General features: G+C 38.8%; 1 protein-coding gene across 1 annotated transcript; it reads right to left on the bottom strand.

The window, feature by feature from the left end:
- Positions 1-2,919: 2,919 nt before the first annotated feature.
- LOC145090713 (uncharacterized) lies at positions 2,920-4,130 on the bottom strand. The gene is made up of 4 exons (XM_079028817.1): positions 3,568-4,130; positions 3,388-3,428; positions 3,181-3,261; positions 2,920-3,117 (listed from the first exon to the last, which is right to left on the bottom strand). Exons 1-4 carry the CDS (start codon positions 3,749-3,751, stop codon positions 3,109-3,111), a joined length of 315 nt encoding a protein of 104 aa, XP_078884943.1. The 5' UTR covers positions 3,752-4,130; the 3' UTR covers positions 2,920-3,108.
- Between the last annotated feature and the right edge of the window lie 22,200 nt (positions 4,131-26,330).

Below are 26,330 nucleotides of genomic sequence, written 5' to 3'. Positions count from 1 at the left end.
CAGTTCGACCTCAAGGAAGACGGAACATGATATTTCATGAACCGAATTTGGACCCCAAAGTTTGGTGAAGCTAGGAGTCTAGTTTAAACAAAGATCATAAATTGAGAGATTCAATGTATCTCAGATGAGGTAAGATGTATCTCGATCTCAAGAAGCTTTATTGGTAACCCAACATGAAGGTAAAGATTGCCAACTATGTCAGTAAATGCTTGACTTGTTCCAAAGTAAAAGCAGAGTACCAAAAGCCAACAAGACTACTACAACCGTCAATCCTGGAATGGAAATAGGAATAGATAACCATGGACTTCATAACGACGTTGCCAAGATCTTCAAACGGTTATGACACCCTTTGGGTAATGGTTGATTGTTTAGCCAAGTCTGCCTATTTCCTAGCCATCAAGGAAATTAACATAATAAAGCAATTCACTAGGACCAATCTCAAGGCGATAGTAAGGCTTTAAGGTCTGCCAATAGTTATTATCTCAGACCGAGATAGTAGATTCACTTCCATATTTTGACAATCATTGCAAAGATTCCTAGGAACCAAACCCAAGACGAGTACAACCTATCATCCTTAAACGGATGGACATAGTGAAAGAACACTACAAACTCTGGAGGACATGCTTCGTGCTTATGTGATAGACATTCGTAATGCATAGGATACTCACTCACAACTAGTTGAGTTTTCATATAACCATAGTTATTATACTAGCGTAAAGGCCACTCCATTCGAGGTCTTATACGGATATAGGTGTCGTCTCTGATATGCTGAGCAGAAGTTAGAAATACCCAACTAGTTAAAAAGTATGCTATATATACTCTACTTACTGTCCTGCGATTATTCACGAAACAACGAAACAAATAGTTCAAATAAAGGAATGTTTAAATGTCACACGTAGTCATCAGAGAAGTTATGCTGACATAAGACGCAAATCCTTAGACTTCAAAATAAGAAACCATGTCCTACTAAGGGTTGCACTAAAAAAAATGTGTCATTAGATTCGAAAACAAGGTAAACTAAATCCCCAATACATCAAACCTTTTGAAATCCTGATAATGGATGGTTCGGTGGATTACACACTCAATTTACCTCAAGAACTCAATAAAGTTCACGATACCTTCCACATCTGTAATTTCGAAAGTGTCTCTCTAATGAGAACCTTGTCTTTCCACCCAATGAGATCCATGTCAACACTAAACTTCATTTCGTGAAGGAACCGGTGTAGATCGTGGATCAAGAAATAAAAAGACTCAAAACAAATATGTGTTCCTATAGTAAACGTCCGATGGAACTATCATAGAGAGTCGTAGTTTACTTAGAAACGCGAGGATCAAATGAAACAAAAGTATCCGAAATTTTTCAACGGTGCTCCCTCCATTATTGGAATGAAATACCAGTAGCATAAAATGATAGTGGAACAAAATATTCTAGAACATAATAATTTCGGGACAAAATTCTCTTAACGGGGAGGTAATGTGACATCCCAAATTTAGGTTAAAGACTATGAACGGTGAAGTTCACGGTAAATCTATATGTAATTTTATTCATTGAGTTTTAATGCATATTATGTGAAATAAATGAGTTATTTCAACTATTATGAGATACCATATGGTAACTTACTTCCAAATATGTAAATTGACAAACAAATCAAACAACTCAAACTACAACCATAGGAATGCATTTGAAAAACTGAAATTTTGTGTTAAGCAGTTGTGAGAAAAACAAACACTCTAGCCTTGTAGTACGCATTTCCCTGATTCTGAAAATATAAAAAACGTCCAAAATGGAGTTCGTATGCAAAAGATACGACCGTTTTAAGAATAAAAAATTAGTATAATACTGATTTTTTTAAAATCGCTAAAACCGTTTTTAACATTTGAGGGACTTGCACACCTCAAATGGAAGTTCTGAAAGCATTTTTGGACTCAGTCTTTAGCCTAATATTTAATTTCATATTTAAAATATTTTTAATAAAAATATTTATAAAAGTTGGAAAACCAGACGTTTTCAGATTTATTAACCCTGAAACCTTAAATTATTTATTTCGGCATAATTCCTGTTATCGGAATATTGGTTATGTATTCAGGAATAATATATAAATCCAAATCCAGTTGATGTGGATTTTAATGATGAAAATAGCCCAACACTGAATAATTTTTTGAACACAACTAGTATATGTATGTATATTTGGATATGAACATATATCATGAGCAATTACATGTGGTTGGTTAAATTGTCATAAATATACATCACATCATTTGTGTGTGTATTTTAAAACCAAGGTTTAACAAATTAATAAATTTCACATACAAATATGTATACTAGTGTATATAACTATTAAAATAAAGAGAAAACCTTAGAAAAACCCAACGTATTTTCACCAAATGTTTAAAAAAACCACTATATTATTTTTTAGTACACTAAAACCTTTATATTTTTTAAAATTCTTATTTAAGGTTTTCTGAGTTTAGAAAAACCTACTCTATTTTAATGAAAATATAGAAAAACCATTATATTATTTTTTTTAGTGCATTTAAACCCTAATATTTCAAATTTTTTTTAATCTAATGAATTGTAACAATAGAAACATTAAGAATCGAGTACCTAACATTTTTGGCTATCTAGGATTTACCGAGCTCAATGTTTTAAATGATACATTTTAAAAAATATAAGGGTTTTAATGTACAAAAAAAATAATATAGTGTTTTTTTTAAGACTTTGAAGAAAATATGTTCGGTTTTATAAGATTATCCCTAAAATAAATCAATACCCATCCAAATGCACAAATAATTAGGGTATTACATTGCTTCTAAATCCAAACCAAACAAAATACTTAGGGAAATTTATTAATTACAAATTATACACACATTACATATTAAAACAAATACATAATACAAATTAAATCAATACATATAATACACATGAAGAAATTCAATATTTGCAATTTTCACACAAAATACATATATTAAACATAATGCCAGCTACAAATTCTAACACATCCAAAATGTCACACAAAAGGAGATGTGTTATACACAATTGACATTACTACACTCAAACCAAAGTTTCCCTTTGTCACAGGAAACAACCCCCTTCAAACTCATCCTCTTCTACATTACCTGTCAATAAGAACCAGGTTAACACTCAAACACAATAAAATCAACAATCAAGCCAACCATCACCTGCATTGCTTCGTTAATTCGTCCATCAAAGACCACAGCCAAGACCCCCTGTTCGTTAATGCTTCTATCCTTCCCTCTTCCCTGTTGAACATCGAATCCAAACACACCAAAAACCCATCTAAACCTATTGATTTAAGCATTTACAGTCAAAAGAAGGGAAGAAGAAGAGCAAGGAAGGCTGCCGGAGCAGACCCCCCATCCAATTACCTTCAACCACCGAGACCCCCATTTGATTTCTTGTTCATTCCCTGTCAAACGGACCCAACCCAAACAACCGAACGATTTCCGTCAACAATCAAACACAAACATCTGTTTTTCTTATCCTTTTCTATCAAAAACCAAACATTCATACTCTCCATCGATGCATATAAAAAAAAACAAGATTACCTGTTGTTGCAGAATCATCTTCCCCGTCGCACCCGTATCTTCCCCTCCCGTCGAGCAAACCCACCGAACACCGGTCATCGTTGCTGCTGCTGCTCGCGACGCCTCCCAGACCCCTTCGGACCTCTTTCCCCTTCGCAACTACTTCCAAGACAGAAGACGAGCAAACCCACCGAACACCGGTCATCGTCGCTGCTGCTGCTCGCGACGCCTCCCAGACCCCTTCGGACCTCTTTCCCTTCGCAACTACTTCCAAGACAGAAGACGAGTATCCCCACTGCTTCGTCTCTTCCTTCCCGTCCGAGGATCACAGTCGCCTCGCTTCGCCCTCCTCTCCATCCGATTCAATCGATTGAACCACCTAAAACACCCCTTGGAGATTACCAATCTGTTTTGTCTTCCCCATTCGTGTGGCTGCTGATCGGGCCAGAAAGAAAAGAAAGAAAACGCCGGTGATAGTCGTTGCCGGTGCCTCTCAATTCATGTCTCGATCTCCCATAGCTTCGACCCGTTCTTTCCCTTGTGCCCGATCGGTCAAAACGACGATACACCAACCTAATAAAAAGTCGTAACTCTTTAAGTCATTTTAATTATAAAATGACTAAATTACCCCATTGTTAAACTTGTTATTGAAAATAGGTCCCAGACTCCCAATCCCAAACATTTAACCCATTTGTTTAAAACAACCCCCATTTGGTATTCTTTTTACCAAAACAGTACTATCCATTAAATTAAATTACCAAAAGCCCCTATACTTTAGCCAAATTACAAATCAGTCCCTAATAGTTCAAATTTGTTACGAAATTGTCTCGAGAGTATTCCAAAGTTCAAAAATTGTGGATTTACGGTTTCTCACGTCAAACTTCTCAAAGAAACCGAATTCGAACGATTGGTACTCACGCTTCAAGGGTGAGTGCTTACGACCCCTTTTCAATATTTTAATTATTTAAGGGGGGGGGGGGGGGGGGTACATGTGCCTATATATTTTGTTTATACAGATATATTATACTTTATGCGAAAATAAAATAAATGTTGTTTATAGAAATGTTATTTAAAAATTTAACATATTGTTACAAATAATTAATATAAACTTTTCATACACATATTATGAAATTTTTATCGTGAAATAACTAGTCCACACGACAAATGTTACATGATACAAAAATATATGATTTTTATGTGACATTGTAGATTACGACAAGTACGTTATAACACTTTGTAGTATTTTATTGATTCAAGCTATTATTATTCATGTATAATTATATGTTTATATGCATAAAGTTTATACATGTACATATGTTCGTTAATTTGAAACATTCATTTTTATAAAGCGAACGCATTACACTTTTACATATATGTCAAACATACTCGACTTTTATAAACCTTATATAACGATGTTCATTATGCCTAGTGACTTACCCACAAGTAAGTTAGGGCTGAGAGTTATTCATAAACTTTTTAGTTAAGGGATTTTTAGTGAGACGTTACGTTATTCATTAGTTAAGTCTAAACACTTAGCATACCTACACTACTATAACCGTTAATCTTCGGAGCGAGATACATATGTATAGATCTATATGGGGTTGACATTCCCACCTGCGGTTGCTAGCTACAATCTCGATTGATCAATCGAAGCAGGTGATAAGTGTCTATCAATCATTACTACAACGTCCAATGAAGCGTTGTAGGGGGGTAAATTCAGTCAAGTAGCTCGGTTATAGGACTCACTAAAAACATTAACTAAAATATCTCTCTCTCCCTCTCTCTCTCTCTCTCTCTCAAACTACAACCATGGGCTTGGTTGCTTTCAAAACTATTTTTAAGTATGTAATTACTTATGTAACATAACATTTTGGTTTTCTGGGATATTTCAAAGTTTTATTACGACCACAGTTTAAAGTATGAATTTACTTATACAAAAGATACATTTTGGCTTTCAAGGATTTATTACAAACACAGTTTTAAGTATGTATTTACTTATACAAAAATACATTTTGGCGTTTAAAGACTCTTTGCAAACACAATACTAACTATTGTTATACATACAAAGATAATACTTTTTAGACTTTTTAAAAGTATTAGTGCTATTAGCAGAAAACCTATAACACTCACCAACCTTGTGTTGACCCTCAAAACTATATGTATTCACAGGAAATCACTAAACATACATTCAAGACATATTGGATTATAGGTGACCGAGTCTACTTGCTGTTGTATTATATGCCTATTAGTTAAGAAAATTCATGTATTATTATTATTATTTGTAAAATGCTTGTATTTAAATATCAAGATGGAACATGAATGCTATTTTGTTTATTGTTGTATTTGTGCTATATATTCAATTTGCCTATGATCCATGAACTTAGTCACACAACCCGGAAAGTTCCGGTCCTCGGCCGGGGGTGTGACAAACACCTCCATGATACCCGCCTTGATCGTACCAAATATCACATGAGTCTGCTCAAGTATGACACACATAATCTCAGACGAAATGAACTCCCGCGTCTGATCATCCAACTGCCCGACTCCAGAACCCAAGCCTGAACCCTCACCAGCACCAGAACCACTAATCGGTTTGCCTCAAAGATTCACCATACTAAAAATAGACCATATAAATCATCATAATACGTATAAAGATATCGAGAAGTCTCATACCCTACAAGCTTCTTGGTTTCTTCACAGCTCTCCTTGACTCGAGTATGGATCCTCTGCTTCCAGTAGTACTAGACCATACTACCTTCCACATCTATCTGTACTTTCCTCAAAAATCGCTTTGAATCCTCCAAGTCACTCCTTATCCACACATACAATCCTCCACAAGACAAGGTCCCATCACTAAATCTCTTCCTAGGATTTCCTAGGACAATCACCATACAACTCATCGCTATCAGATTTTACTCCTACTAGCACCCTTTAACTACCTCACGGATACAATTACATATTAGTGACACCAGATAATTCTTCGAATGAAAGGTATAACACTACAATGTTTTTACTCAAACAAGAGTTGTACAATAGAGTTAAAACCTAACCTTCTAAAATTATTTAGTTTCTGTAATATGTAACTTAGCATATTCGCTTACTAGTTAGCTGAAGTGTAACATCCCAAAATATGGTCCCAAAAATTTCTTTTTTTTATAATAGATAAAATAGAATTTTCCAACATCATTCAAACATCTCAAATAAAAACCAATTTAACAATTGCCATAAATTAGAGTAAAACATTATATGCGGAATCCCAATGGTGTGTGCGATGCAGTCAACCCGAGCTCTTCCCTTTGCAACCAAAAGTACCTAAAACATAAACTGAAAATAGTAAGCACAAACTTTAGTGAGCTCCCCAAAATACCACATATCATGCAATAATGAGATACGGGCCCCACCCATACTCGAATAACGGGCCACGCTAACACTCAGATAGTAATGAGATATGGCCCCTGACCACACTTGGATAATAATGAGATATGGGTGATGGGTTTAAGCCAAAAGAACATCCTATGTGCTCATGCAAACCCTAATGTTTGGATCTAGGTTTCTCTATTGTACATGCAATTCATCCAAGACTTACAAACCCTAGATCCAATGTATATATTTTGAAATTGATACAAGAAATCAGATCTAGATGATTACCTTTTCTTCAAAGCTTGAATCTTCTTGTCCTTAGAGCTTAGAGTCACAAGTGTAACTCCTCTAATGGCTTACAAACACCACAAGCACGAGGATGCTAATTGAGAGAGAGAGAGAGAGAGTGATGAGAGGCACAATTTTAGCTATGAAGACTCCTAGGGTTTCAATTTCGGCTCTGATACCAATCTGTCACACCCCAAAACCTGAACAGCAGAAACATTCCGGGGCAGAGGACGTCATGTACAGTATCACAATAATGTATAATAGTAAACAAGCAACAACATCATCCACTGCATTAATAATATAATTTTAATACAAGTGTGTTCTGTATATAGTTTATAAGACACCAAAAAATGAATAATCAAAATAAAGACGAGTCTTGAAAGATCTGTCTTCTCAAAACCTAGTCATCGGTACCTATATACTGGTGATCTGAGAATACAAGTTATTTTGAAAGAGAAGATCAACATTTAAGCTGGTGAATTCATAAGTATTTTAGTGTCATTGTTTGTATGAAAGTGTTTGTAAATATTTGATGTAATTGTTTGTGAGTGTTTGTAGTAAGTGTTTGTATCTCCTAGAAAATCCTATATTTTCTACTAAAAAGTAGCCTTCTACCAAGGCCCAAATGTTCTGTGTGTTGTGTTGTTTGTAAAAGTGTGTATCTTTCTGAAAGACCCTAACTTTCGTATTTATGAAAGACCCAAACTTTCATACTCGACAATATAGTTACTCCAAAACATGCTACTTGCATATTCATAAAAACAATATTTTACATTGATAAAGAGATTACAAACTACTGGATACAAACCGACTATTTTAAAGTGTTATATATTACATAACTTCCCAGGATTCTATAGTTTTATACATATGGGAGTGCAAAATACAATAGTTTCAAACTATTCATAAGCTTCCATCGATACAATAGTTTCAAACTATTCAAAAATCTTCTACCAGTATATAACTATACTGGATGTTTATCTCCTGCAATTTGTTAAACATCGAGAGGGTAAGCGGACACGCTTAGTGAGTTCAATAATAGATACAATATAACGTTATGCCATATATATACTTTAGTAGGGCAGAAGCAAAGAGGAACAAGGAACAACAAGGGCATATGTGAATTATGTGACAAACATTCCATATCGATCATTGATTTGATTTAAAGATATACAATCAATGAGACATAACAATTTCCGTGCTTGATATACATCAATAAAGCTTTGGCCCAAACGACACAGAAGATATACAACTTCGGATTAACATTTCGGTAGATTTCAGGCTTATAGCCCTATCTAACCTTCTGCCACTACCATAGAATAGAATTCATTCTCTTACGGAGACATGTTCCACATGGCCAGAGGCTACATACCAGTACCAACGTGAATCTAAGTCCTTTCACTGATCACATGGTCAAAGGTATTTCGTTGCTATTAAAAATAGCAATTAAAAATAACCCGGGAAAATAACCCGGAATATAACACTGAAAAGTACGTAGCACATATAACACATAACATATAATTATTTCTATATATTAAACTCACCGTGAAATAACCGGGGGCTAAAATATTAATTTGGGCAGTACTTCGGCTCTAAATATGACTTTCGTTGTTGAAAACCGGGAATTTTCTTGAAAACCGGGCTCTGCGAAGGTAGAGCTTCGAAACCGAAAAGATAAATTTTTCGGGATTCTCGAGAGTCTCGAGGCGTGTTTCGGGCTTTAGAATCAGTATTGGGGCTTTGGGGGATGTCGGGATCGTAAAAATATTGAAAGAGGGGGTGAAAATGCCAAATTTCTAAAACTAGCCGAGAGGGCTCGCACCCCTTATATAGGGCTGAGCTTCGGATCCGAAGCGAAGGGAAGGAGACAGGCGGCTGCGAGGTTCGGACCAGATGGCAGCTTCGCAGGGCTCCAGTGAGGCTCGGATGCGAGGAGTCATCAGCTTCAGGCGCGTCATCGGCTGGGTCTTCGGCTCGGTCTTCAGCTCGGACAGCAGGTGGCTCGCAGGTGGGTTGCGCATGCGAGGGTGATCAATGCGAGGCGCGTCGGATAGCCATTGGACCGCACCCTCGGTCGAATCAGCATGCGACACGCGAGTAGGGCACGAGGCAGGCATGCGAGTACCACGTGACGACTTCGGACTCCTGTGCGACACGCGTCGCTTCTCGGGCATTGCCACGCAGCAGCTTCGGATACGTGGCCAACTCCGAGCGAGGGTGACGTGGCATTTCACTATTCATGCGAATTTTCTTGAAAAATGTGCAAAAACTTCTAAAATCCATAACTTTCGCATACGAGCTCCGTTTTTGACGTTCTTTATATGCACGCGAAGCTAGAATTATGCTCTACAACTTTCGTTTAGACTTCGTCGGCTAATTTTGACTTTAATTTTAATATTATTATTTTTAACAGACCGGGACAGGAAAATCCGTTAAAAATTCATAACTTCTTCATCCGACGTCCGTTTTCGTCAGACTTTTTACCGTTGCACTACTAATGACGAGACCTTCAATTCTCGTTTAGGTTGTGTCGGCTAAAAATCACTCGATCTAAAATTCGAGTTTTTAGCTGTTTACTGCTAAGCTAAAACTTCGAAAAATCATAACTTCCTCATACGAAGTCAGATTCAAACGGTCTTTATATGAAAGTTGATTATCTTCACGAGTTCTACAACTTTCATTTACATCACTAAGGCTAAAAACTAGTTTATCGAAAACTAAATTTTTACGCGACAAGGTATTTTCCGGATTTATCACGAAACTTCGTTTGGTCATAACTTCTTCGTTATAACTCGGATTTCGATGAGGTTTTCGCCTAAATGTTTCTAACGAGATTATCTATAACTTTCAATAATAAAATTTTACTTATTCCAGATTTTATATTTTCGCTATATTTCACTATTTGGCTTTTAATTAGAATCTCATAAGACTTCCAATACTTTCTGAATGATTCTAAACATAGTTTTACTTCAATTCTAGTAAAAACTATCTGTTAGAACTCAACATTCAAATTCACATAATATTTCATAATATTATTTACTTAAAACACGATTTCAAAACGTGTATGTTACACTTTCCCAAGTATGACTATCATTTCCAAAATATATTTTACATTACTGTTTATGTGAGAAGATCACAATGTGAATGCAATGGGAAAATAACGATGTACAGTAGCATTTGATGTAAGTAACTACCAATGTATTAACTACCATAAACCAGTTTGTCAATTAAGGTAAAATGTGATATTGTTGTAACCATACTTGATGCCTTGGGGTCCTATTTATACTGGTGCTGCTAGGGTTTCAGTCAAAACCCTAATGGATAGCTTAGGCCTTAAGCAGTCCAAGGAAGCTTCTGGAATAGGGCCACATTGGCCGAAATTAGGATGGACACATCCCTAATTTCGTCCAAGCCTAGTTCCATAAGCCTCTTCAGCCCAATACTCAACTATCACACATTTGACAGTTTAAGTCCCCTTTATTTAATTAATGTCTTTTAGCCACAAAATTAATTCTTACTTAATTCTTGTCTAATATTAATTAAACTATATGATTTATCCTTTAACATAGTATTCATATAATATATTTATAAACCATAATATCCTCTCATTTGTTAAATCATCCTATCATGTTGCTTTGGTGAAGGCAATGTTAGGGGTGTCAGACCCAACAAATAATAGGGGTACGATATACTCCAAAGTAACACTACTCTATTGCACTAAAAAGTAGTACAAGGCAAGTAGGGTCGATCCACAGAGACACGGGACAATCAGTCTATACCTTTTTTGCGTAAGGTACTTTGTTCACAAAAGATGAAAGAAAAAAAGGGGGGGGGGGGTTGATTGCAACGATTAGACAAATAAAGTAAAATCACAAGTAATTGGCTGAATGAGTAAATTAAATTCAGATATTATAAAGACTCCAACTTTATGTACGACAGTTCAATAATGTGAATCCAAGATGACAAGACTTTTGTTTCATTCTATCTAAGTTGGTACTTAAAAGTGTTAACAAGCTCTAACTTTCCATTCACCACAACAATTAACCAAAACAAGCTCTTTGATTAATCCTAACCTTACTAACCTAATCTAAACAAACTCTTAGAATTAGATTGAAAGATTGCATGAAGCTTTATGTGAATGTTCCCAACAACACGCAATACTCCTCATAAGCTCGGGAGTGTAAAAGTGTATGATAAGATTTACATTAAATTCATTCAATAGAGATCAATTTAATGTTTGTTACTTGTTCAATTTCACAAAACAATTACGGATTTTGTAAAAGAGATAACTTGAATGACCTAACCCTAATTCAAATGGCCAATAAGAATCACAATTAGAATCAAACATTCGGTTGAAGCAAATCAAATTCATTAGATAGAAATTAAGAACAAACATCAAGTCATATGATTAGATTCACAACTAGAAAGTCAAAACATGAGTCGGAGAAATTAGAGTTCTAGCCACACATGACTAGAACAAAACCAGAAATCTTGAAGATGAAATCAAGAATTAAAATGCTTACAAATACGAAATCAAAATGTTTCCAAATGTTTAACGGAAAATCCTTGCTAAAAACTTCACCTCCTTCTCCTCAAAAATGCTTTTTCTCTGCTCTGCTTACCCCCAAAATGACCTCATTCTCGTACTAAGAAAAGAGGAAAAACTGCCAAAAAGACAGTTTTTAAGTCGAACACGCCCCGTGTCAAAATAGAGCAAATCAACACGGGTCGTGTTGAGTATAAACCAAACCTTCAATTCTCGATTCCAAATTTGAAGTACGATGCTCAAAAATGCCCAGATAGCCCAACACGCCCCGTGTCCATATAGGATAAATGAACACAGGTCATGTTCATCGAAGTCAAAAAATAATTGTTTGATAGTCAAACACGCCCCGTGTTGGATTCTAAGGCAAACCCAACACGCCCCGTGTTGCCCTCTGGATGCTCGTCCAAACTTGATTTTTCTAATTCTTCCGATTCTCGTCCAATCGTCCCGCAATCTTCACCAACGCTATAACAACGTAAACTTTCAAAACAAAATTTTCATTTTCAAAACCATCATTTTGAACAAAATAACATCAACATATTGTTTCAAATGTATTTATCACAAAGACATCTCCCCAGAATCCAAAACATAAACTCCTCAAGTGTGTACGGATCATGCCGACGCCTTCCCGCGCTCATCACTTGTACCTGAAACACATCACACAACAACCGTAAGCATAAATGCTTAGTGAGTTCCCCAAAATACCACATACAACACATACGCCACTCAAGGCTATAATACGACCCTCCGGTCGATGTGTCTCAGCGGGACCCTCCAGTCCCGTAGCTCGTTGGACCCTCTGGTCCGGTCATAGCTCGTTGGGCCCTCCGGCCCGGTCTGTATCGTTGGACCCTTCGGTCCGGTCTATAACAACATACAACATACACATAGCACATAGCACATAATCTCATACGTAACACATAAGACCCTCTGGTCTACACAATATACCACTCTAGGTAAGTATAGTGAGAAGACTCACCTCGATGTCTCGGTAAATATCTGTCTCAGAAAAAATGTGATCTAGCCTTCGCCTAATCACACAAAGTAATACACTCATAAATGCAACTGCACTCAACCCTAAAGGTCAACAAGGTCAACGGTCAACTTTGACCGGACTCGGCGAGTGCGCTAGGGCGACTCGGCGAGTCTATACGTGTCCACTGACTCTCTTGGATCCTCTCTTACGCCGAGTACTTCTCTGACTCGACGAGTTCCACCTGGCATGAATCGCGGGGCCACCACGACTCAACTCGTCGAGTCTCAAGAACAACTCGGCGAGTTCCGGCTTGACTCAGTCCCCCCGACTCACTGAATCACTCCCTCAACTCGGCAAGACCACTCACTGAGTGATTCGGGCAAACTTCATACTACTCGCCGAGTCTATTCTTCAGACTCGGCGAGTTCATGCCATGCATAAACTCAAACTCACTTCTGAGGTCAGATCTTTTCCATACAATCATAGATCTTGCCTCCCCAAGCATGATAATCACGTAAAGTCCAAACCTTGGTGCTCAAACAACATCTATTTGCTCCTATATGATGTTTTAGCCCCATATCTCATAACCCTTGGTCAAAACTCCCATGAATCCTCATAAAGCTTAAGGAATAAAGCTTCTCTGGACCTCTATGGATCCCATTTCAAGCCTCATCACAAATAGGGACGAAATGGACATCAAATCTAACCAACAAAGGGGTCAAGAAACCCTAAACCCCCATGTTCATCATAACAACAGAAAAGGGAGCCAAAATATACCTCCAAAATGATGCTCTGAGCTCCAAATTCGAAGGATGTCCACCTCCCTTGCCTCCTCTTGGCTAGAATCTCCTTTGCCTTGCCAAACAAAGCTTCAAAGGTTAACAATGGCCTCCTCTCTCTCCCAAAACGCTCAAGATCTCTTTAGGGTTTCTCTCTGGGGTTGGTGGCCGCAAATGACGGCCATAAGCCCCTTTAAATAGGTCTCAAACCCTGAAAATTAGGGTTTCATTAACCAACGTGGACTCGCCGAGTCCAGACGCGAACCCGCATGCAAAACCGCGATCCTACTCGGCGAGTTCAGACTCCAACTCGCCGAGTCTCCTCACATCATTCAAAAATAAAAGAATAAAAATAATACCTAGGAATCCGGGTGTTACAATTCTCCCCCACTAGAATCAGACTTCGCCCTCGAAGTCTCACTCTGCAAATAATTTCGGATGCTGCTAACGCATCTCACGCTCCAGCTCCCAAGTTAACTCTGACCCTTTCCGATGCTGCCACTGGACCTGCACCAGTGGCACCTCTTTATTCCTCAGGACCTTGATCTTTCGATCTCTGATCGCCACTGGTCTCTCAGCATAATTCAGGCTCGCATCCACCTGAATATCTTCTAGTGGCACTACTGCCGACTCGTCGGCAACAGACTTTCGCAACTGCGACACGTGGAAAGTGTCGTGAATCTGACCCAACTCTGCTGGCAACTCCAAATGATAGGCTACCCTGCCTACCCTTGCGACCACCCTGAAAGGACCAATATATCGGGGCCCCAACTTGCCCCTCTTCCTGAATCAAATCACTCCTTTCCAAGGAGAGACCTTCAGGAGCACAAAGTCGCCGACCTGAAACTCAAGCCCGGACTGGCGTCTGTCCGCATAACTCTTCTGACAACTCTGAGCGGTCAACAACCTCTGTCTGATCTGCTGGATCTACTCTGTCATCTGAAGCACGATCTCGGTACTACCTATCACGCGCTGCTCTACTTCTCCCCAGCAGATAGGGGTCCGACACCTCCTCCCATACAACAGCTTAAAGAGCGGCATGCCAATGCTCGAATGATGGTTGTTGTTGTAAGAGAACTCTGCTAAGGGCAAATACGTGTCCCAACTTCCGCCGAAATCCAACACACATGCTCGGAGCATGTCCTCGAGCGTCTGAATCGTCCGCTCACTCTGCCCGTCGGTCTGGGGGTGGTACGCAGTACTAAAATGCAGTTTTTTTCCCAATTCCTCATGAAACTTCTTCCAGAATTTGGAAGTGAAACGTACATCTCGATATGAGACAATCGAAATCGGCACTCCATGCCGTGATACTACCTCTCTCACGTACATCTCCGCCAACTTCTCCGCGGAAGAGCTCTCACTAATGGCCAAGAAATAAGCACTCTTTGTCAACCTATCCACAATCACCCAAATTGCATCGACACCCCTCGCGGTTCTTGGCAATTTGGTGATGAAGTCCATGGTAATCTGTTCCCATTTCCACTCGGGAATCTCTAACGGCTGCAACTTACCATGTGGGCGCTGATGCTCGGCCTTAACCCTGCGACAGGTCAAGCATATCTCTACAAACCATGCGACACCCCTCTTCATACAGGGCCACCAATAATCCTTTTTCAGTTCCAAAAACATCTTAGTGGCCCCAGGATGGATCGAGAATTTCGATCGATGAGCCTCCTCCATCAAAATGGTACGCATCCCGCCCACGGACGGTACCCAAATCCGACCCTGAAATTTCATAAGCCCCCGGATATCGGTAACGAACCCCGATACCAGCCCGACAACTTGTTCCCTCTTCTGGCTCTCAGGCTGCACAGCCTCAGCCTGGGCCCCTCGAATAGCATCCAAAATCGGGGTCATCACCGTCAATCTCAAACATACATCTCGCATTGGGGCGCTCTCCGCCCTACGACTCAGTGCATTGGCTACAACATTAGCCTTGCCCGGGTGGTACAGGATCTCACAATCATAATCCTTGACCACGTCCAACCACCTCTTCTGACGCATATTTAGGCTGGGCTGATCCATCAAATACTTCAAGCTCTTGTGGTCCGTGTATATCGTACATCGAACCCCGTACAGGTAGTGTCGCCAGATCTTGAGAGCGAACACTACCTCCCCCAGCTCCAAATCATGCGTGGGATATCTCGACTCGTGAGGCTTAAGCTGCCTTGATGCATATGCTATCACATGCCCCCTCTACATAAGCACCGCTCCCAATCCGGATATCGATGCGTCACAATAAACCACAAAATCCTCCATCCCTTCCGGAAGGGCTAACACTGGGGCTTCGCATAACTTCCTGCGAAGTGTCTCGAACGAGGTCTGCTGCTCCGGACCCCAAGAAAACGCAACACCCTTCCGGGTCAACTTGGTGAGGGGCACAACAATCTTGGAATAATCCTTAATAAATCTCTGATAATAGCCGGCCAATCCCAAGAAACTCCTGATCTCGATGGGTGATCTCGGCACCTCCTACCTCATAACCGCCTCAATCTTGGCCGGGTCGACTAAAATCCCCTTCTGGTTAATGAGATGCCCCAAAAACTAGACCTCTTGTAACCAGAACTCACATTTGGAACACTTGGCATAAAGCCTCTCCGATCTCAGAACTCCGAGGATCTGCCTCAAATGCTCCTCATGCTGCTCTCTGGATCTTGAATACACCAGAATGTCGTCGATGAACACGATCACCGAGCGATCCAACATCGGTCTACACACCTTGTTCATGAGATCCATGAACACCACTGGTGCGTTGGTGAGTCCGAAAGGCATCACCACGAATTCGTAATGCCCATAACGAGTCCGGAAGGCTGTCTTTTGTACGTCCTCCCCCGTACCCTCACCTGATGATACCCAGACCTCAAATCGATCTTGGAGAACCAAGATGCTCTCTGCAGCTGATCAAACAAATCATCGATCCTTGGAAATGGGTAACGGTTCTTGACCGTTAGCTTATTCAACTCACGATAATCGATGCACATCCGGAGCGAGCCATCCTTCTTCTTGACAAAAAGGATAGGCGCTCCCCAAGGCGAACTGCTCGGCCTGATAAACCCCTTCCCCAGCAGTTCTTGAAGCTGCGAGGACAACTCCTGCATCTCCGGAGGCGCAAGGCGATACGGCGCCTTAGCGATAGGCGCAACTCCTGGAACCAACTCAATACCGAACTCTACCTGCCTCTTCGGAGGCACACCTGGCAAGTCCTCTGGAAACACATCCGAAAACTCACGTACTATCGGAACCTCATCAACTGACTTCGGTCTCTCAATATCAGCCCTCACATCCATCACATATGCCACAAAACCCCTACAACCCTGTTGTAGACTCTGTCTTGCCCTGGCGGCCGAACAAAATGCTGACCCGAACGCGTACCCTCTCCGTACACCGAAAGAACTCCCCTACTAGGGTCTCGAATCGACACCAATTGACGCTTGCAGTCTATCACAGCTCCATAACGGCTCAGCCAATCCATACCCACTATCACACACACGTCCCCATCGCGATCGGGACCAGATCTATCGGAAACTCCACATCGAAGATCTCAAGGACACATCCTCGAATCACATCCGAAGCATACACAGCTCGCTCATCAGCTATGGAAACTCGCAGAGGCCGATCCAATGCCTCTCGACGGGTACTAATATGCTGACTAAATGCTATGGAAACAAACGACCGACTCGCACCCGAGTCAAATAACACCAATGTAGGCACAAAATTCACAAGAAAAGTACCTACGCATACGATCATATAAGCATAAAATCTCAACTCAAATAAAAGATGAAAAGAAAATACATACCAGCCACAACATCAGGCGCTGCACAGACCTCCTCCGTGGTCAACTAAAACTCTCTCCCACGAGCCCTCGGGGCCTCGGCCTTCACCGGCCGAGTCTCGGTAACCCTAGCAGTAGGCGCAGATCCCTGTGCTGATCCCTGAAGAAGCTGCGGGCACTCGGCCTTCCGATGGCCGGGTTTGGTTGCAATGAAAGCAAACTGAGAATCCCTTGGGGCATTCCCTCGTGATATGAAAGACCCCAACTTTCGTATTTATGAAAGACCCAAACTTTCATACTATTCCAACATTATTCTTAAGTTACTTCCTCGAAACATGCTACATGCATATTTATAAAACAATATTTTATATAGATAAAGTGATTACAAAGGATTGGATACAAACCGACTAAGTTTTATTACATTTCATATCTACCCAGGAATCTACTATTCATATACATACATAAACATTAAAATACATAGAAATAGTATTAACCATTCTAAATCTTTCAGCAGTATAAAACTATATTGGATACTCATCACCTGCAATTGTTAAATATTGAGAGGGATAAGCGATAATGCTTAGTGAATTCAATAAATAGATACAATATAATCTTATGCCTTATATATATCAATATGACAGAAGCAAAAGGGAACAAGAACAACAATAGCATATGCGTATCATATGTCACGCTTTCAATATCAACTCAAGATTTGATTCAAAGATTTACGATCAATGAGACATAACAATTTCCATGCTTGATATGCATGAATAAAGCTTTTTGGCCCAAACGGCACAGAAGATATACAACTTCGGATTAACATTTTGGTAGATTTCAGGCTTAAAGCCCTGTCTAACCATTTGCCAATACCATAGAATAGAGTTCATTCTCCTACAGAGTCATGCTCTACATGGTCAGAGGCTACATACCAGTCCTATCTAACCTTCTGCCAATGCCATAGAATAGAAGTCATTCTCTTACGAGACATGTTCTACATGGCCAGAGGCTACATACCAGTACCACCGTGAATCTAAGTCCTTTTTACTGATCACATGGTCAAAGGCATAACTTTGCTATTAAAAATAGCGAATAGAAATAACCCGGGAAAATAACCCGGAATAATAACACTGAAAAACACATAGCACATATAACACATAACATACAATTGTTCCTATATATTGAACTCACCTTAAAATAATCGGGGGTTAAAATAGTAATTTGAGCAGCATATCGGCTCCAAATATGGCTTTATTTGTTGAAAACCGGGAGAATTAGCTAAAAACCGGACTCTAAAAAGGTAGAGCTTCAAAACCGAAAAGATAAATTTTTCGGGATTCTCGGGAGTCTCGGGGTGTGTTTCGGGCTTTAGAATCAGTACCGGGGCTTCGGGGGATGTCGGGATCGTAAAAATATTGAAAGAGGGGGTGAAAATGCCAAATTTCTAAAACTAGCCGAGAGGGCTCGCACCCCTTATATAGGGCTGAGCTTCGGATCCGAAGCGAAGGGAAGGAGACGGTGGCTGCGAGGTTCGGACCAGATGGCAGCTTCGCAGGGCTCCAGCGAGGCTCGGATGCGAGGAGTCATCAGCTTCAGGCGCGTCATCGGCTCGGTCTTCGGCTCGGTCTTCGGCTCGGACAGCAGGTGGCTCGCACGTGGGTCTCGCATGCGAGGGTGATCAAGGGGGTGTCTCATGCGAAGGTGCTCCGGGCTTAGTGGTCCTCGGCTTGGTCCAATCAGAAGGCAACACGCAAGGCTGCGGTCTAATCAGAAGCGAACATCTGTCCGACACGTGGAAGCCTCGCATACGAGGGTGACGTGGCATTTCACTATTCATACGAATTTTCTCGAAAAATGTGCAAAAACTTCTAAAATCCATAACTTTCGCATACGAGCTCCGTTTTTGACGTTCTTTATATGCACGCGAAGCTAGAATTATGCTCTACAACTTTCGTTTAGACTTTGTCGGCTAATTTTGATTTTAATTTTAATATTATTATTTTTAACAGACCGGGACAGGAAAATCCGTTAAAAATTCATAACTTCTTCATCCGACGTCCGTTTTCGTCAGACTTTTTACCGTTGCACTACTAATGACGAGACCTTCAATTCTCGTTTAGGTTGTGTCGGCTAAAAATCACTCGATCTAAAATTCGAGTTTTTAGCTGTCTACTGCTAAGCTGAAACTTCGAAAAAATCATAATTTACTCATACGAAGTCAGATTCAAACGGTCTTTATATGAAAGTTGATTATTTTCACGAGTTCTACAACTTTCATTTACATTACTAAGGCTAAAAATTAGTTTATCGAAAACTAGATTTTTAAGCGACAAGGTATTTTCCGGATTTATCACGGATCTTCGTTTGGTCATAACTTCTTCGTTATAACTCGGATTTCGATGAGGTTTTCGCCTAAATGTTTCTAACGAGATTATCTACAGCTTTCAATAATAAAATTTTACTTATTTCAAATTTTATATTTTCGCTAAATTTTCATGATTTGACTATTAATTGGAATCTCATAAGACTTCCAATATTTTATGAGTGATTCTAAACATAGTTTTACTTCATTTCTAGTAAAAACTAGCTGTTAGAACTCAACACTCAATTTTATTCACTTTTAATAATAACAATACACAATTTCAGAACGTGTATGTTACAAATACCTCATCCTTTTGAGGATTTCGTCCCCGAAATCATAACGATTAAAACAATTAGGGATACTTCACTCTTATTTCATTCTTACTTTTCCCAAGTATAATTTGAGCCTCGACGGTGTTTCTATATGAAAATCACCAACTCTACATCTTTATTATGTAGATTAGTCGTTCTTTCATTTACGATCTCTTCTACTTAACTTATTATCCAGTTTCACCTCTGATAATAGAACCCTTTCATCATATATGCTTAAACCTTTACACAGATAGCTCACATGAAACATTTCATGAATATCTGTCAAATCTTCAGGCAATTCCAAGCAGTATAATGCCTTCTCATGAAATAACTTCAGTATTACTAAATCATCCACCCGGAATTCTACGGGTCGTCTCCTCCTTTCTGCATAGGGCATTTGTCGATCCTGGGCTGCTTTCATTCTTTCTCGAAAAATTTGTATCTTGTCAATGATGTCTTGAATCATTTCAGATCCTCCAAAGATCTTCTGTCCTAGGTTACGCCAACATATTTGAGTATGACATTTATGCTCATATAGTACTTTATATACCTTCAGTATATTTTCTACTATTTGGATTGCTCTCTTCTTCTGATCATTTGTCTGAGGATGACAAGTTGTGTTGGGTAATTCGAGATCCCAATTCACTCTTCATACTCGCCTAAAAGTGAGAAGTGAAGCGAGTATCACGATCGGAAAAAAAATCTTTAGTGGCGCACCATGTCTCGCCACAATTTCGTCTAAGTAAACTTGTGCTTATGTCTCCATTAGAACCGTTGTACGTATGGCGAGAAAATATGCACTCGTAGTTAGCTTGTCGACAATTATCCAAAGGTTATCATTCACAGTGTTCTTCTCCTCTTTTAAGGTATTAACTGTATAAGCCGGATAAGTAGAATATCCCTTCGACATAATTTACGAGTTTCTAAGAAAGAAATTTATTATTTTCACCGTAGACATAAATAGAATCTTCCCTTTCGATAGGGATGCATATCATCTCTTTGTAGCACAAGAGCTCTGCGTGGTTCTTTAACAACCAATCCATGTCGAGAATAATATCAAAGATAGGAATTAGGTTAGCAGGAAGATTATAACTTTCAATTCCTATAATACTAACAACAAGTAATGATATATTTCCTATGTTATCTATATGAAATGATTGGACAATTGCGTAATAAGCAATTTGAAGAGAATATGCGAATTTATAAGGCACGAAAGAATCCGAGGCATTGAAATCAAATAAGATTTGAGTAAATCTAGAGTTTACGAGAAAATTACTAGTCACAACATTCGAGTTTTAACTTACTTCCTTTGTAGTAATCTAAAATGTACGATATTTAACTTTTAGTTTGCCAAACGATTGTCAAACTCTTCAAACTTATTAATTACTAGCGGTGCTCAAACCTGCACCCGCTCATCATTCTCTATTGGGCTTTCGATCCTAATCTTTGAGTTAAAACTCAATTCTCATTGCAGACTCCTGCTCCTTGGTTTATAGACTAAACCCATGATAAGGTCTTTACTTTTGCTATAACAGCAACTCAAATGGTTTTATTCTAATGACCTTTGATTTTATCTCGCACAAGACACATAACGATCCAAACTCTTGTATTAGAATCAGATCGAATAAATCGAGCTGATAGAATAGCGAAAACAAAAAGAGTTTGATCAACACGTAGATGCTTTGGAATAGAAAGAATAGCGCCACGTATCTCTAATTCGTGCTTTCGAACCTACATATCTTTTAGCTTTTGGTACCTCCTCCTTTTTAGTTTGAGTACTCTTTGATTGTTGAATGGAAACTTGACTCCCTACCATTTGACTAGTAAGAGTAGGGCAGAAATATTTCTTGTGTCCAGTAACACCACATAGCAAGTCATATCTCTGGCAAATGATTGCTCAATTCTTTAATGAAGATCCTTATATTTCTATCGACTACCTTGACCATTTACTTCTTCAGTATTCCTACTGAAGTTTCGTCACTATATGAGACATGGTTCTCTGAACCAATCAACTCCTTTCGCGGATTTATACTAATCGAACTCGATTCTTTATGACATTAAGACTTGAACGATAATTATCTTCTTAGTCGTTACCGAAACGAAGGTAAAGACACACATGAATAAAACGAAATCATTTACTAGCTTCTTGATAACCTTGTGACTTTTCCTGATCCAAGTGTGAGTCCTGTGCTTCCAGTAGTATAGGCCTCTACTACTATTCACACCTACTCATACTCGTCCCAAGTATTGTCTCGCAGTTCCCAAGTCACCATTCAAAAGTTTCCACAAAGCAACTTATCACACATGAATGTGTTCAAACAAATACATACAACAGTTTCTCCTAGACTCAAATAGGGTTTTCACGTTTTTATCAAACATATATTGGATTATCTATACTCGCCTTCTAGGATTCTTCTCATGCATATGCTCGCTTTAATATATCCTAATACTTTTCCATAGGTCGATAGAAATTTTACTTCCATTTCTTCATATAAATTCTTTCTCGAGTAGTGTCTACTCTACAAGACACACTATTCCAAAATTTACTCTAGCAGCATGGAGACAAATGGTCTTCTACTACCTGCATCATCTTCTAATCTCATGCAAACCATCATGCACATTTGTTCATTTCATTATTCTTCCTTGAAATCGTGATTCTTATATCTGAGTAAGCCTAAGTCTACTTCATAGGAGTCTATCCTAAGAAGTCTGCATCTTAGCTGCATCTCAGCAAGCTCTACTAGCTTCAACTTAGTTCTCTGTCATTCCTGACTACAACATCTCTTCTCATACGATACTATGGGTGTATTTCTTCTTCAATTAAGCATTCTACCTTACTTAAACAAGTAAGTTGCTTAACCATTTACCATTAAATGACTCAATTCACCATCCCAATCTTGTATGTTAAAGTTGGCTTAACATACAATGGAACTTCTATAAGGATGGGATAGAAGTCAATCATCACTTAGTATTATTAAATACTAAGTCTGAACATCTTTTACAGGGTTACTACTCGAACTACATACTACATCACAAAGTCCTGGCCTATTGAGTCTGAAAAACTTCATTAGCCTTTCCTTTGATCTTCATTTAATTCTTCTAATCTTGTACCACATCAATTGAGATACTATTGAAGTATTGACCGCCATCTTCGGTTCTTCTGATTCTCTAAACAATCACTGCTTCAATCTAAACAACGGTGGAAACAACTTCGTGGATTTGCACCAACACATTTGTCTCGCCCAAACGTGTTTCAAATGCACATCTTTCTTCCAAAGATGTTATTATATATCAAATATACCTTAAATGTATATTACCACTCTATTGGCATTAATACACTTATTACGATAATAATTCATATTTATTATTTTACGATATCTCGCGATCGTTTATTTATAAACTTATCGATGTCAACTATCATAAGTCTCTTTATCACTTCGAAAAATTCTATTACGAAAATTCTTAGAATTCTGAACATAAAATTTTCTAAACCAAGGTCAACAACAGACCTTAAGCTTTCTCAAATAATAGCAATTATAGATAAGCACCTTAAGTCATGCTATATTCATTTATCATTTAGCACATATTAGAATATAAGGCATATCTCCTCTTAATATTATAGTGCTTGATTCCATTAGGTATTCAACCTAAAATATACCAGATACATATCGTATCATCTTTACTTAACAATTCTTGTTTAAGTTTGGAAATTCTCAAAATTTCTAGTTCACTTAAACTAATTTTCTTAAAATTCTGAAGTAACTTAATATCTTAGAATACTAGGGTTTATCACTACCCAATCCCACACTTAAGTATTTCCTATGGTTTGTATCCATATACTTATTATGAATCAGCTCATATATTAAGCTTCCAACAGTTTAAGTCTAAATACCAATCCGTGATATTTAGTTCACTTAAACCATTGCTCTGATACCATGATTGAAAGACCCCAACTTTCGTATTTATGAAAGACCCAAACTTTCATACTATTCCAACATTATTCTTAAGTTACTTCCTCGAAACATGCTACATGCATATTTATAAAACAATATTTTATATAGATAAAGTGATTACAAAGGATTGGATACAAACCGACTAAGTTTTATTACATTTCATATCTACCCAGGAATCTACTATTCATATACATACATGAACATTAAAATACATAGAAATAGTATTAACCATTCTAAATCTTTCAGCAGTATAAAACTATATTGGATACTCATCACCTGCAATTGTTAAATATTGAGAGGGATAAGCGATAATGCTTAGTGAATTCAATAAATAGATACAATATAATCTTATGCCTTATATATATCAATATGACAGAAGCAAAAGGGAACAAGAACAACAATAGCATATGCGTATCATATGTCACGCTTTCAATATCAACTCAAGATTTGATTCAAAGATTTACGATCAATGAGACATAACAATTTCCATGCTTGATATGCATGAATAAAGCTTTTTGGCCCAAACGGCACAGAAGATATACAACTTCGGATTAACATTTTGGTAGATTTCAGGCTTAAAGCCCTGTCTAACCATTTGCCAATACCATAGAATAGAGTTCATTCTCCTACGGAGTCATGCTCTACATGGTCAGAGGCTACATACCAGTCCTATCTAACCTTCTGTCAATGCCATAGAATAGAAGTCATTCTCTTACGAGACATGTTCTACATGGCCAGAGGCTACATACCAGTACCACCGTGAATCTAAGTCCTTTTACTGATCACATGGTCAAAGGCATAACTTTGCTATTAAAAATAGCGAATAGAAATAACCCGGAATAATAACACTGAAAAACACATAGCACATATAACACATAACATACAATTGTTCCTATATATTGAACTCACCTTAAAATAATCGGGGGTTAAAATAGTAATTTGAGCAGCATATCGGCTCCAAATATGGCTTTATTTGTTGAAAACCGGGAGAATTAGCTAAAAACCGGACTCTAAAAAGGTAGAGCTTCAAAACCGAAAAGATAAATTTTTCGGGATTCTCGGGAGTCTCGGGGTGTGTTTCGGGCTTTAGAATCAGTACCGGGGCTTCGGGGGATGTCGGGATCGTAAAAATATTGAAAGAGGGGGTGAAAATGCCAAATTTCTAAAACTAGCCGAGAGGGCTCGCACCCCTTATATAGGGCTGAGCTTCGGATCCGAAGCGAAGGGAAGGAGACGGTGGCTGCGAGGTTCGGACCAGATGGCAGCTTCGCAGGGCTCCAGCGAGGCTCGGATGCGAGGAGTCATCAGCTTCAGGCGCGTCATCGGCTCGGTCTTCGGCTCGGTCTTCGGCTCGGACAGCAGGTGGCTCGCACGTGGGTCTCGCATGCGAGGGTGATCAAGGGGGTGTCTCATGCGAAGGTGCTCCGGGCTTAGTGGTCCTCGGCTTGGTCCAATCAGAAGGCAACACGCAAGGCTGCGGTCTAATCAGAAGCGAACATCTGTCCGACACGTGGAAGCCTCGCATACGAGGGTGACGTGGCATTTCACTATTCATACGAATTTTCTCGAAAAATGTGCAAAAACTTCTAAAATCCATAACTTTCGCATACGAGCTCCGTTTTTGACGTTCTTTATATGCACGCGAAGCTAGAATTATGCTCTACAACTTTCGTTTAGACTTTGTCGGCTAATTTTGATTTTAATTTTAATATTATTATTTTTAACAGACCGGGACAGGAAAATCCGTTAAAAATTCATAACTTCTTCATCCGACGTCCGTTTTCGTCAGACTTTTTACCGTTGCACTACTAATGACGAGACCTTCAATTCTCGTTTAGGTTGTGTCGGCTAAAAATCACTCGATCTAAAATTCGAGTTTTTAGCTGTCTACTGCTAAGCTGAAACTTCGAAAAAATCATAATTTACTCATACGAAGTCAGATTCAAACGGTCTTTATATGAAAGTTGATTATTTTCACGAGTTCTACAACTTTCATTTACATTACTAAGGCTAAAAATTAGTTTATCGAAAACTAGATTTTTAAGCGACAAGGTATTTTCCGGATTTATCACGGATCTTCGTTTGGTCATAACTTCTTCGTTATAACTCGGATTTCGATGAGGTTTTCGCCTAAATGTTTCTAACGAGATTATCTACAGCTTTCAATAATAAAATTTTACTTATTTCAAATTTTATATTTTCGCTAAATTTTCATGATTTGACTATTAATTGGAATCTCATAAGACTTCCAATATTTTATGAGTGATTCTAAACATAGTTTTACTTCATTTCTAGTAAAAACTAGCTGTTAGAACTCAACACTCAATTTTATTCACTTTTAATAATAACAATACACAATTTCAGAACGTGTATGTTACATGATATGCCCCTCCTTCCCACACTTGTAACATACCCCAACCCTGCACGACCCCTCATGACTCTT

This window comes from Lactuca serriola, chromosome 2 (assembly GCF_051521515.1).
Source record: "Lactuca serriola cultivar US96UC23 chromosome 2, Lser_US96UC23_V15, whole genome shotgun sequence".
Taxonomy (NCBI): domain Eukaryota; kingdom Viridiplantae; phylum Streptophyta; class Magnoliopsida; order Asterales; family Asteraceae; genus Lactuca; species Lactuca serriola.
This window is presented reverse-complemented; position numbering and strand designations above follow the sequence as displayed.

What these genes read in the sequence shown, in the direction of transcription:
- LOC145090713 (XM_079028817.1), bottom strand. Translation starts at nt 3,751, where the DNA reads ATGACCGGTGTTCGGTGGGTTTGCTCGTCTTCTGTCTTGGAAGTAGTT. An exon ending in AGATGATTCTGCAACAACAG is followed by an intron (nt 3,429 to 3,567) that starts GTAATCTTGTTT and finishes TCCGTTTGACAG; the next exon opens with GGAATGAACAAGAAATCAAA. An exon ending in GGGGGTCTCGGTGGTTGAAG is followed by an intron (nt 3,262 to 3,387) that starts GTAATTGGATGG and finishes GATGTTCAACAG; the next exon opens with GGAAGAGGGAAGGATAGAAG.